Source organism: Arachis duranensis, chromosome 10 (genome assembly GCF_000817695.3).
Source record: "Arachis duranensis cultivar V14167 chromosome 10, aradu.V14167.gnm2.J7QH, whole genome shotgun sequence".
Lineage (NCBI taxonomy): Eukaryota > Viridiplantae > Streptophyta > Magnoliopsida > Fabales > Fabaceae > Arachis > Arachis duranensis.
In genome coordinates, this window is record NC_029781.3 from 99,776,499 (window position 1) to 99,791,677 (window position 15,179).

A 15,179-nucleotide genomic window follows, 5' to 3' on the forward strand; every position below is an offset into this window, starting at 1 on the left:
AAAAGCAATAACATGTTATTTTGAAACTAATTATTAAATTAATATGGACTTAAATGACAAATAAATCTTATTCTCCAATCTCTAGTCTCTACTTTTGAAAATAAGTATCTATTTTATTTTTTGTGATTTGTCAAAAATTAATATATCTATTTTAAAAAATAAAAACAAAAGAGGCATTAAAATCGAGAGAGTATAATTTAAAGAATATTCACATTAAATGGGAATGCTGCAAATCCACCTCCCACATGGAAGTAAACGATTATGATATGTGAACATTAAAATTAATTATTAAAGATAATATAAAATTTATATTAAAATATAAATATTATTAAAAATAAATTAAATTATGTATTTATATATAAATGTATTGATAATTAATTTTAGTATATAAATAATATTTTTTATGATTATCGATGGCTAAAAGAAGGGGGTTGAATCTTATTCCTTTTTTTGAATGTTACTTTTTGCTTTTAGAATTGCTCTAGGAGATATTTCTGGTTTTTGTCTCATAACTGGTCAAGAGACATTTTCTTTTTGTCTCGTAACCGATTAGGATATTTTTCAATTTTGTCTCCCACAAACAGAAACAGTAAAGGAGTAGAAGAAAAAGAGAAAATCACACCCAGAAGTATCTAGTTCAGCTGCTCAGTGCAATGCAGCCTACATCCAGTCTTCATCACAACTGTGACGAAATTTCACTATAATCAAACTGATTACAGACACCAATTCTTTCCTAGGAACTACCCATTCCTATCCGGGACAAGTCTAGAATCTATCCCAAAAACTGAATTTGACTTGGTCATCACCAAGCTTTCAACTGCTAAGTGCTAACCCAACTTGTAAGGGGATCCCATCAGGATTATGATAACAAAACAGAAATACATACAAAGAATTTCTGAGATAATAATGACTTTTTCTTTAACTCTCTTTCTTTTTCCACTCATTGGCTTTTTCTTACAAAACCTCACATTTTGCGCTTTACCAATGAAACACAGACAGACTTACTGAGAAAAAAGAAATATTCAATGAAAACCATGAAGAAGAAGAATAAATAGCTCCAAGAGCTATAGGAACCCAAACGTGTGCTCTCACTCCTTGTCTCAAGTCTTGGCCGTTCACCCTTATTATAGAAGGGGAAGCAAAGAGAAGAGAGAAAACTGAATGCTAAAACCAACATGTAATTACCTCTATGTCATCCCTTCTCACCAAACTTCATCAATCAGGGCCTTCCATCTTGACTTGCTCTCCAAGAAGGATTTTTGGCCCTTGATGAGTCCTTGATGATGACAACTCCTCCTACTCTTATCTTCTACCTCATCCTCTATGTAGCTACAGTAGCTACCTCCTGTGGTGGTTGATCAAAAGTAGAAACGAGCTATGCTTCCAAAGGATCTTCTTTCTCTGACCGAGTTAGATCTTCTTCCATTTTCAGGTATAGAGAGTTTGAGACTTCTTCACCACTTTTTACCATAAGTGGCAAAGATCTCAACCACACCCTACTGTAGATCTTATTTTTCTTAACGCCATCATCACAATGGCTTCTTGCTTGCAACTAGCTTCTTTTTCTTTCTTCTGATAACTTGTTATTTCTTCCATTTTTTTGTGAGGTCATAACCGAACAGAGAAAAAAGAGAAGAGAGAAAATGCAGAAAAATTTTCAAAAGAATTAAAAAAGGAAATTAAAAATGAATTGAGTTTACTTTTTCTAAAATCTCCATACCTTGTAACGTGTGAAACAATTAATGTCATTAAATCAATTTTCAAATTTTCTCTTTCAGTTATCAAAACATTAAACACAATTAAATAAATTTAAAATCCATTTCTTTATGGGAGGTAGGTGTCTATGGAAGCATGCAACCTTTGCTTTCTCTCTTTTTCAATTTTGGACCAACCATTTTGTTGGTCTTGTAATCAAGGATTAATTGGTCTTTGCATAATACTTTTTGACCCAAATAAAATAATTCAGCCACAATGTCTTAGAACATTTTGTATCAAAAGTTGAATTTCTTCAACATATTGGGCTTGTTGAATTTTCAACCTAAACACAAAATCTGCACAACAAAATTATTAATCAACAAATGTAAATTAAGATTTAATTTAATAATTTTGTAATTTATTACTTTTAATAACGTTTGTTCATCGTCAACATAATTTTAGAGTTTTCAAACTCATCAATTTTTAAAAAATAAATATGCATTATATAGATAAGAATGTTACATTTCTAAAAATAACAAAACTTCCATAAATAAATTAGATTAATATGTACTAAACACAAGAGTGTAACACTACCTTTTCTACATTTTTAACATTACTAAATGTTAGAATTATTAGAATTAATTAGTATTTATTAGAATTATTTAACATATCTGAATATTTATTATAGAATATTAATTACATATTTATTATTATTTTAATTTTTTTCACACGTATAAATACTTTTATATATCGTATCATTCCATATAATTTGAATACACATAGATTCTTTCTCTATTATTCTTCTTTACCCTTTCTAACACAAAATCATAAAGATAAACTTCGAAACAAACCATACGCATATAATTTAACAAGAGTTAAAATTATTATATTACGAAAAATACTAAAAAATCAATAAAATTTATTATTTTTAGTCAATAATTAATCAATAATATCTAAAATTATAAAATAAAAATATTTTATTGAATTACTAAACTTAAAAAAATTAAACTAATAGCTAAAAAATTAACCAAAAATAATAAATTCTACTTGCTCTTAAATTATTTTTCTTAAAATAATGAAAAAATGAATTTAAGGCATCAATATTTCAATCTTCAAACTAAATTTGATATTGACGAAATACCATACATATCTTTCAATTTTTAAATTAGATTAGACATGTTTAAAGATTAGGTTCAGTATATAGTAAGTGAGAAATATTAGTTCAAACCAGATAACTTCAATATTAGTTTAGCTTTAAAAAAAAGTTGCCTGTTGAAGCTGGTCTATAAGTCTATTACCTTTAAATTTCGATAGGGATGTGTTGTTTATTTGATAATAAATCCCTGTTTCTCTAACAACAACAAAAACAACAACAACAGTAATAATAATAATAATAATAGAACAAAAGTTAGTTTCAGATAGATCATCTCTGATTACACACAAAAGGAGAGTCTAATCACAACCTATAATACTTGTAATGTGTTCTTTCAAAATAGTATTGAAATTTTCCATTTCACTTCTTTCAAGGGTGAGTCCAATTTCAACTCCACCGTTATCATCCTTAGAATCACACAGAGAGAATATCCTTGAATGCAATACATGAATTACGTCACTTTTCTTCGGCTTCCCCCACCCAAAATCAGTTTCATAAACACCATGCTTTGTTGACCCTATAGCTATTACCCTACATTCTTTCGATGTCCCTAACTCATTAAAATGTGTCATCAAATCTTCAATCTCTTTCAAACCATCGCACTTAAACTCTCTAATTTTGCTTTCAATAGCAATAGCTGCTTCAACAATCCCATTTTCCACCACTAGCTTGCCCTTCTCGAGTTCCACGACAGGCCGAGAAAGGCAGTTTCCAAAGTATGTCGATGGAATAGACAATTCTCCACAGTTTCGACAATCTGCTGGGAATGTAAACTTGCATATTTCATAGGCATCAGCATTAGTGTAATAATGTTTTACCATGCATACCCAAAGCAAAGAACAAGTCACCACATAGGTCGATATGATCAACGACTCTGTACTTAATCCCTTTTTTTGCATTCAAGGTATATCCATTTCTTGATTTTCTCCACCTGCTCACGGCTCAGGGTAAACGTAAAGCGAACCTTGTTACTGGGAATATCAACAAGTATGCCAAAAGACTTCACGATCTTCGTAAAAGAACTTGAAAGTTCCTCCAAGAAAACGAGCTTTAGCCCTCTCCAGTCTTCGATGGCGTCTCTGTTGTGTAGTGGCAGTTGAAGAGATTCTTTAACGGATTCCATGTCTTCACCTCTTGTCCTACAAACGGAAGCCCAGAACTTGATGAAATGATGAAAGGCTCTTCCGTCCGCAACAACGTGATTAAAGCCGACGCACATGCTGAAGCCATAGTTGGGTAGGACAGTGATCTGAAACCATGGTCCATTGGAATTTTAGATTTATGTTATATGCATATCTGAAGAAAAAATATTAATTACATGCGCAAAAACTATTAGACATTATTTTAGTAAACCATATTAAATTATTTAATATTCTTGATTATCAACTTTATATAATAACAACAACACGGTGAATCTTTATTTGATAGAATAATCAAATGTGTTTATAAAAACATAATATAATTCTTTAAAAATAAATATTTTATTTATAAATATAGACATTTTAAGTGTTATTTACAAATATGTATATTAAAATATTATTATAGTTACTAATAATAGTTAAAAGTTAAGTTAGTAACGACTAATAGTTAGAAGATGAATATTTATGAAGTTAATTGATAATATTCTTATAAATAGAGTGACTCTTATATATTATGAACAACAATTTTAACATAACAACTTCAGATATAATATCTTCTTATTATAGTATCAGAGTTAATGTATCATCCTTGAAAAGAATAAGTCATTAATTTTTTGGGTAAAAAATCACCATGTTTCTTTTTCACCCAAATATTTTTCATCCATAATTTTTTCTTTGTTCTTGTTACTAATTCAATACTTTCTCACCTCACTAAATAATTCATTATTTTCATCTTGTCCTTTCGAGTCCAATTGACCTAAAATTATGGCCATGGAGAACTGAAGCGCCTCTCAAAATTTGTTGTCGCTGTCACTTTTCTTCTTTTCTCTTCTCTTCTTCTTCGTCCCTTTTCTCCTTCTTCCTCTGTCAAGAATCACCTTCACATTTTCTCCCTTTCTTTATCTATCTGTTCAGCCCATTGTTGGTCACTCTGATCTGTATCGTCGCGGCATCCTCGACATCCCCTTTCTTCTTTCTTCTTTTTCTTCCTACTCCTCCCTGGTTATCTCACCCCTGTCTCACTTTCAAACACAGATAACAGAACCAGAGTAAAAGCATCTCGCGCCACGCGTCTCTTCCTTTGCGTTACGGTTCTTTACGCCTCTTCCTCAACCATCTCATCGAAACTTATTTAAGTTGGAGATTATTAATGTCTTCTATCCACCAATTTGCGGGGGTATATCAAAATATTGAGGTAAGGCCTAAAATGGTTCCTAAAATTTCTAACTCGCTTCAGATTAGTCCCCCACTTTTTAAAATGGTCAAATATGTCTTTCATTCTCAAAATCGTGAATCTCCGTTACTCCAAAAATTATACCGGACGTTTTAGCTGTAGGCTGATGTGGACACACAATGAGTTCAACTTAAATTGGTATCTCAAATTTGATTAAAACACCCAAATTGATCCAATTCTCACTTATAAAATCCTAATCCCCAAATGTTCATCTTTATTCTTTATCTCCACTCCTCTCCTCCTCGTTGATGTTGTTCATCTTGGCACTAATCTAAAGGATATTCTAATCTTCGATAACCTTTCGTTTTTTTTGTTGTTGTTACTTTCTAATCCAACCAAACAACACCTCTAGTTTCTTTTGGTCTCCACCTTATGTTGGTGTATTCTTTTCTTTTTTTTCCACAAGTTTGATGATGCGACAATCCCGAAAAAATGTGCTTCAATTTAATTGCATTAAAATTAAAATTAAAATTGAAATATACCTATATTATGTATCATATATTACTATCTAATTTAATAATCAAATATGTCGCATGATACTCTCCTATTAAAATTGAGAGAAAATATTTTTTTTTCAAAATTAATAAACTCCTTTTCTAAATTCTCTCATCTACCTCTCTCTATTTTTCTATTTCTCTCTACTATTTTTACTCTATATATAATTTATATTTTATATTAATAATTTGACAAAACAAAATTTGTCAACCGGTATTTTTTTACAATTAAAATAAATTTTTTCTTCCAAAATTAACAAACTCTCACTCTCACTCTCATTCTTCATCTTTATCTTTCTCTCTCTTTTCTCTCATGCATTCTCTATTTTTTCTATCTTTCTGTTCTACGAAAAATAAAATTAACAAAATAATATAATTCAAATAAAAAATATTATTATTATATACATATTTTTTAGTTTTTTATTTAGTTTTAAATTTTCACCGCTTATCTTTTTAATCTATATTTTTATTTCTCTTCTTTCAAATATTTATTATATATAATTTGAAGAGAATATTAATGTTAGAATCAAGATTCAGTTGTTTAAAAAAAATTGAGTTAATTTTATAACTATCAGTATAATTTTTGTATGCTAATATCTAGTTATATTTTTATATACATAGAGAGAAAAAATATTATTTTTAAATAGCAAGTATAAAAATTAATTATTTTCATTTGTGCAACAGACTTAACACCTAATTAAATGTAAAAGTAGACGCATTAAATTATTTTAAATTTTAGATAACCAATGTTAAAATTAATTATTAATAAAAATTAGATTTTTTCATATAAAAATAATAACTAAAAATCTTATTATTTGATTTTTTATTTACAGATATATTGGTCTTCTTAGTTAGAGACTTTTATCAATTTACGACTTTTTTTTGTAAAAGTAGTTTGATTTTATAAAAATTTTGTGTCATACATAATTTATACTACGAGAACAAAATAGACTATACTTTTAAAAAATATATATTTCGATAATATTATTACGGATAAAAATACTAGTATTCTTTTAAATAGATTAACTTTTATATCATGTAATAACAATTTTAATACAATAACTTTACCTATAATATTATTTTTTTATTCTATTTTTCTTCCAAAAATTTAACAGTCTTATCATTTGTTCGTTTAAATGAGATAAAGTCAAGAATTTTAAAAGCCGATAAGTGCAAATGTGATATATTGTAAAGTTTTAGTTGTTTATATCTTTTTGTTTACATTATAAATAGAATATATACAAAATTACCTCATTTTTAATATAAACGAGATATGAAACAATAAAAGTTTTTTATTTATATAAAGAGGTGTATCTAGAGAATTTTCTCACAATATCACTTTTTGTCAACTCTTTCTATAAGCTTCTTAAGAAGGTGCCTTCTGTGGTGGCCATGTTTTGTGGTGGCTAAGGTGACCACAACCAATTATTTGTAGCCATTTGGCATTTGAAAAAGTGTTGCTTAAAGGGAAAGTGTTACCCTTGATCGTTATCTTGGCTCTGATACCAATTTTTTCATTACCTTTTAAAAATTCTGTTTTAATTTTTGCAATTAAAAATTCTATTTTGCTCATATTAGAAAATTTAATTTTTAAAATATCTTTCTTGGGTTGGGTTTGCATTATTAAATTCTTCTATTTCTTTTAACAATTTTTCTATTTCTTTTGTTATACATTCTATACAATTTTTACAGAATTGTTCTACTTCTTCTCTATTTCTTGTGTAAATATTACTATTCTGTAATCTTACTTCATAATATCTTTTTTGACTTTTCTGAAGATCTAAATCATTTTTAAATCTTGTAATGTTTGATTTGCTAAACCGGGCATTTTATATGTTTTTTAGATTATGGGATTTTGTAAAGGTGATAAAGGTACTTGTAATTCTTGTTCAGATTCAATTTGTACTTGTTCTAGGGGTTCAACCCGTAGAGGTTGTATAACTTGAATATTTTGAACATGTATTCTTGATTCAAAAGCTTGTAATGCAATCATATTTTGTATGTGAAGATAATGCAATCTACGAGCACGATAAATCTGTTTATTCTTGATATTTTCTTTTAGATTTTTGATTGATTTTTTGGTTTTAAAACGTTGTATTAATTTTCTTGTTTTAATTATCTTTTTATTTACCCTTTTGATTTCTGCTTCTAAATCTGAAGATTCAGTTGTCAAATTTTTTATTTTCATGGCTATAGCCATTATTCTTGTTTTCATATTTCTTTTAATTGTTTTTAAAGAAATAAGACTTTTTTGAAAATCTTTCATATTAAAATTTCTGCATCTTCTGCCATAGCTTCATTGTTATTTTCTAAAGATTCTATTATTCTTTCCAGATTTTCGACTTCTTTTTTCAGATTATTATAAAGTAATACTAGAGCTTCGAAAGCTCTTTGATTTATTTCAGAAAACCTTAAATATGTTAAATGATTTTCTCTTTCAAAGAGTTCTTGTTTCTTATTTTGATAAGACACATATATTTCTTCTTTATTTATTGTCATAGCTTGTTTTTTAAAGTTTCATTTAAAGTTTCAATCTTTTTTGTTAATTCTCTTACTTCAGAATCTTTGTCATCATTTTTTAAATGGGATAGACTTAAAGGACTATTGATTTTAGATTCTCTTATTCGAAAACTAGAGGAACACGATTTTCTTGATGGTTCTCTTAATAATAAAATTGGTTTTTCAATAGGCTTGCGTTTTGGTGTTTCAGTTTTAACAACTTTTTGGAATAAATCATCGATATAAATTCCTTCTTTGTTTTTAAATTCTATACTATGATGACTATTGGTTAATGCATAGTTTATTGCATATGTAATTGAAAAAGGTTCGTCGTTTTGTTCCATTAAACTTTGTCTATGAAACTTATAAGCTAAGCTTATGGATCTATCAAAATTCTTTGTTGATAAGGGGATGGCATATCCAATATGGGTATTAAATTTAACATTTACATTTGCCAAATTTCCATGAATAATTCCAATTATTTGATCTGTGGGATCAATAATTCTTTTATCACAAATTGCTAAACTTATTGGTGAATTAATTCCTTTCATATATGTTGATTTTACTAAAACTTGGATAGTACTAATATGAATCCATCCAATCTTAGATCTTTTTTGTTGATCTTTAATTTTCTTTATTTGTTCGTTTATTTGTTCTTCATCTATTAGAGCTATTTCAAGTTCTCCATTAGCAGATTCTATTTTTACAGGTGCTTCAAACTGCATTTTTCCATAATATATTATGTTTTTTCTATTAAAAATTTCTTTTAAAAAGCTTTGTTTAAAATTCTCATTTGCTTTGAGATCTAGTTCTGATTTTAAAATAGCTTGTTTTTCATTATCAAGTAAAGCAGTTATTTTGTAATAATCAGATTCTTCAGTTATTTCCAAATCTTCTAAATAATTCATGAAAAGATTAAGATAAGGATGTACCTTTCTGGAGATGAACTTTTATTTAATGCTATTTTACAATAGGTATTTCTCCAGAGGGGAGTTTTTTACAAATTAACTCCAGAGGGGAGTTTTTTAAAATGATTTTTCTAGTTGATCAGACTCCAGAATCGCCTCAGCTACTTCCTCTTTGCCCTCCTGGCCTGTGAGTACTCTAAGCTTCCTGCTTTCTGATTTCTGATGCTCTTTCAAATGACTTAGCACTCTATTTATAATGGTTGGGTCTGATGGACAAATCCCATCCTTACCCTTCTTGTGACGTCATTGCATGCGTCACTGAGCACTTATCTTGCACCAACTACATTATTGGTGCTTTTGTGACGTAAGCTCTTACGTCATTCAATAATAATGTTGATGGATGACTCAGATGTCTCATCCTCTTCTTTTCCTACGTGGGTGGGGTCTTCTGCAAAGACATTTCTGAGGTGCATAGCTGGCACCTATGGTCCTCTTTGTCTTTCAGTAAATGGCATAGATTCCTTCTTATCCCGTCAGGAAGTTTTTCCAGTAATCCAGAGAAGTTGTAAAATGCTGATTCAAAATCCACTAGGAGTCTCATTTCTCTTGATTCAATTTGGTTTCTTTTACTAGAAACAATTAGAGTGTTTCTGCTTTTGTAGTTTATTCTTGTTCTGGATTCTTTGTTTATTTTTTGGGCTCTTTCGAAGACTCTTGCCAATGTGCTAGCCAATCTACCTTCGTCACTGTAAATTGATAAATCTTGAACTTGTTCTATTGGTTGAAAGTCTCCTGGGAAGACTGACATGAAAACTACTTGAAATGCTGGGATCAAACATTCTCCTTCTTCATTGAAGATTGGCTGACTACTTGTGAATTTTAGGGATATATCCCTTGGCTCTTTTGTATCAATCATATTTTTAAATTTTTTCACTGCATCTATAAAACCTACAGGAAATTCTTTAATGATATTTAAATTGTCAAAAATTAGGATCGTATCAATTAATCCGTATTGGAAAAACTGATATGTATCAGAGGGTGAAGCCTCTGGGAAGATTACCAGCTTTGTTAGCTGTTCTTTGTTAATGGGATAATATCCCAATGTTGCTCTTTTGTCTAGAGTCCAGTTTAGGACCAGATTTAAGGTTTCTCTACAGTTTGATCTGCAGACCCTTTTCTTGTCATTTATTTCAGCTCTTGTAGGAATATTTTTCATTAGTCCAGTCCTTTGGGCTTGGGCTGTTCTTTGGATTTGGACTGGAGCTTTTTCTGCTCTTTTTAAAATCTGCTCTGGATGGAGCACTTCATATTCTCTGAGGGATTCTTTTGCTTCTTCTATTGTCAAGAATCCTCCCTTGTGAATAGTTCTGGGTTGATGAGTAAATGGGGCTGCTTTGGCCCAATCGTCATAGACTCCTTTCATTGGGCCATTGTAGATGACATAATATTTTTTGTCCTGAGTTGATTTTTTAACTATTTCTGCCAGAGTTTTATTTTCAGGGATTTTTTCAGAAAAAATTAGTTTTGATTTTGGGTTTTGTGGCTGGTCCACCACGCTTAGCTGGCTGAACTCTGATGGTGTTGTCAGCATTGGTATTGAAGTGGGTAATGTTTCTTGTTGGGTTACTTTCATTGCTTCCATGGCCTTCTTGATGGATTGAATTTGAGCTCTTAGCTGCTGACAGTGATTACACTTTTCAAGCTCTTGTTCAAGCTTCTGGATTTCTTGATTCATTGTGTTGACAATGAACTCCATTCTCTTGTCAATGTATCTGCAATAATATTTTTATTTCCTTTAATGTACTCAATTTTTATCGGATATTGTAATAAAAACATTTGCCATCTTACCAGACGACCCTGATTATAATCAGATTGTAAATTATATCTAATAAAACCTGTTAAATAACTTGAGTCTGTACGTAATGTAAACTCCTTTGGAAGTAAATCAATCCTCCATTTCTTAATAGTTTTTATTGCTGCTAGAGTTTCTTTTTCATGGGTAGTATACCTCTGTTCTGTTGGTGTAAATATTCCAGAAATATATCTGCATAGTAGTTCCTTTGAGGAATGTTTAGAATCTAGTGATTCTTTTTCTTTGTTCAAGCTTTTTTCAGCTTTTTTAGCTTTTAGACAGCCTGACCAGGTCTTGTCTGAAGCATCTGTTTCTACTATTAAATAGTCATCTTCTTCTGGAATATAAAGTTCTGGAAGATTTTTACAAAGTTCTTTAATTTTTTGAATCTGCAGGCTATCCTTTTCTTCCCATTTCCAAATCTTTTTTATACTTATTTTTGAAAATAAGTTTTTAGTATAATCTGTTATATTCTTTAAAAATCCTTGATCAGAAATATAATTTATGCATCCTAAAAATCTTTGTAATTGCTTTCTGTCTTCCATTTTATCAGGAAATAAATCTACTTTTTCTAATACATTTGGTTGAAGTTTTAACTTCCCTTCAGTAGATAGAATTAATCCAAGAAATTCTATTTCTTGTTTGGCTAGCTTAGCTTTCTTTTTACTAAGGACTAAACCTTTTTCCTTACATCTTTCTAAGACAATTAGTAATTTTTGAAGATGATCTTCTTTATCTTGTTTTGTAAAAATTAGTATATCATCAATGTAAACTAGAACAAATTCATTTAAATCTTTTAGATTTTCTTCCATAAATCTCTGATAAATACCTGGAGCTTGTTTTAGTCCAAAAGGTAGGACATTCCATTCGTAGAGTAATACTCCTGTTGATTCCTTTGTTGGACAAGTAAAGGCAGTTAATTTCTTTGTTTCTTCGTCTAAACGAAGTTGCCAATATCCTGATTTTGCATCGAGCGATGAAAACCAAGTTGCTCCTTTGATTTTTTCTAGAATGGAATCCTTTCTTGGGAGCTTATGAGCATCACCTATAGTTGCTTCATTCATTTTTTTGTAATTAATAACCATTCTTCGTTTTCCTCTTTTAATTTCGTTATTGTTTTCAACATAGAAGGCTGGGGCCGCATGAGGGCTTTTACTTAATCTTATAATTCCTTTATCCAAAAGATCCTTACATTCAGATGAAAATTCTTCCTTATCTCTAGCTGAATAGGGAATTTTATTTGGAACATTTATTTCCCTTGTAGGAACTTTTAGTTTAATACTTATTAATTCTTTGTTTGTATTTTTAATATCTAAAGGATTTTCAGCACAAACTTCATTTAAAAGTTCTTCTATTTTAATCTCAAGGTCATTTTTTGGAGTTTTTATCTGGAAATATAAGTTCAAATAACATTCTTCTAGAATTGAAAATATTTTGAATTTTAAAATTTCGTTTATAGTAGTAGTTGGGATTCTTATTAATTTTGCCTTTTGATTTAGGGAGGAATCATATGGGGCTTTTAGAACTATATATGTTAATTCTTGGATAAAAGGGTGATATAATTTTAGGAAGTTATTTCCTATAATTAAATCTATTCCAGATTCTAATTTATATATAGATGGAACGATGAATCTGTAATTTTGAATGAAGACTTCAATCATTTCTGCTTTAAAATTAATTGTGTATAGATTTATCGGCTATTCTAATTCTTAGCGGGTTTTCTAACTTTTTCCAGTTAAGTCTTATATTTGAACTTGCAAAACATTTTGTTGCCCCTATGTCTATGAAGGCATTAATAAATTTTTCTGTAATTTTTACAGTAATAAACGTAGCGCTATTACTCAGTTCCTGAGTTTGTCTCTGAGTCTGTTTCTGAGACATATTTGAAAATATATTTTAGTTCATTATCAGATTCTTCTAAAGGTTCCATAAAACAAGTTTTTGCAACTTCCAATTGTTTGGTTAGGTCTTTTTTATCCTTCTTTTTTGGACATTCATTTGCATAATGTCCTTCTTCTTGACAATACCAACATTTACAGTTTTCTTTTTTATTTGGGCAATAGTTCTTTTGTTTTTTATTGATACTTCTTTCCCTAAAATATCTCTTTTTTCTCCAATTTGGATAATATTTTCTTTTTCTAAAGTGATATTTTCTTTTTCTTTGGATATTTTTATAAGGATGGTATTTCCGAATATTTTTATTAGAACCATATTTTTGAGGAATTTCTTCGTTATCTTGACAACAAATTCTAATTATATTATTAAATCTTTTCTGAGTAGCTTCTTGCATACAACGTTCTTTTATTTCCTCTCTTATAGCAAATGTTGCTCCACCGAAATTATTTTCAATTGTTTTATTATTTATTTCTCTTATAAATCTTCCCATGATAATTTCATTAGCAGGATATGGAAGTTTTGTGATATACATGCTAAGATAATGATTTTTATCTTCTTCTTTTAATTTATAATAATATATTCTATATTCACAAATATAAGATTCTATATAGCAAAGATCGTCACAGATATAGGATTCTATATAGCAAAGATCGAATATCTGAATATTGGCCAAATGATTTTTTGCCTCTAAATACTCTTTTTCAGAAATTTCTTTTCTATGATTTATGACATTTTTTCCAAAAAATTCTTTGTATAGAACCCTCATTATATGTGCTATTTTATCATAAGCTGTTGTTTTTTCAGCTAATTCTTCTATTATTTTATTATCTATAGATAGCATATAATTTCTTATAGTTCCTTTAGTATGGAATCCTATGAAATTCCAGATATCCATTTCAGATAATTCATTTAATTTTGGGTTTGTATAAGCTTCTAATAGAAAAGAGTTCATCCAATCTTCGAAAATTTCTTTTTCGTTCTTTTTGCAGTCTAGATCAAGCATTTTTTCTCCTTCTAGCTCTTGAATTTTAGGAACGTATTTAGATGGTATTTTAGTATATTTCGAATTTTTGCTTATAAAACCTTTTTTGAAGGCATAATTTTTAAAACCTGTTTCCCATTTAAATTGGGTTTGATTATTATTACTAGATGTTCCAGCTTCATCTTTTACTTGTACTGGATGTACTGGTTCTTCATCACTTGAATAGTCTAAGACATATTCTTCTCTTTCAGAAATTTCTGGTTCTTCTTTAATTTGAAAACCTTGCTCCATAGAATTATCTTCCTGAGCCATTTTTAATTGTTTAAAAAGCATTGTAACTTCTTCTAATTTTTCATCAATATTCATAATTTTAGAGGTGGTTTAACCCTTAGATTTGTTATATCAATTTTATTTTGGACCTCTTCTTTCTTAGGAATTTCTTTTTGGAAATGTTTATCAAGTATCTGTTCAATTTTATTTATTATATTAGGCTCTTCTTTTTCTTTATTTTTCTGAAATTTTATAGAAACTAATATTTCTTCAAGTATATCTATTATAGAATTTAATTGTGAATTAAAAGTATGATGAAGATGAGGATAATTATCTCCATGATAACATTTTTTAGATACTCCGTGTGAAATATAAGTTTTTTCAGGTTTTTGAATTCCTTCAATAAAACTTAAAGTAAAATTAAGATTTTGAGAAAAATCGTTTTGTATTGATTTTAAAAATTCAGTGTCATTACAGTTAACATTGGTTAAAATCATTAATTTTTGATCTATTAATTTTGATAGATTAATTATTTCTTCTCTTAAATCTTCTAATTTACTTTTTTCCATTATGTGACGCTTTTCTTTTACGAAAGAATACGCTTTTAAGTGTAACCTTAGCCACCTTTAGCCACTATAGCCATAGCCACCATAGACTTGGCCTCTTAAGAATGACTATTTATGATATGTTTTCGTAAGTGTTTATCTTAATTCTCCCGTTAAAAACTATGTGAAAAGGGTTGTTTTTTAGTGCGAGAATCCAATTCTTTTATGCACTTGTTGTTCGATTTTTTGCTAAAAAAAAAACCTAATACTAATGAGCATGAGCGCAAAATAACTTGTTAATGCCCTGTGAACGAGTATCACAATTTCAAAATCTCAACTAAGGTCAGAAGAATGCTCAAAAAGGCTTTAGAGGTGGACAAAATAACCAAATTGAATGAAATGAGGCATGGTCAACGAGTAATATATTATACAATAATATGGACACGAATACGAAATACAATATAATAATATAAAATATATAAATATGTGAATTTTAATTTTTTATAAGATAT

General features: G+C 29.0%; 1 protein-coding gene across 1 annotated transcript in view; it reads right to left on the minus strand.

Moving 5' to 3' along the window:
* Positions 1-3,728: 3,728 nt before the first annotated feature.
* LOC107471331 (coumaroyl-CoA:anthocyanidin 3-O-glucoside-6''-O-coumaroyltransferase 2-like) overlaps positions 3,729-15,179 on the minus strand; it is a 16,939-nt gene continuing 5,488 nt past the window's right edge. Inside the window, exon 3 of the mRNA XM_016090773.3 lies at positions 3,729-4,097. Within this exon, the coding sequence (XP_015946259.2) occupies positions 3,729-4,097 (369 nt within the window). The remainder of the gene's footprint in view (positions 4,098-15,179) is intronic.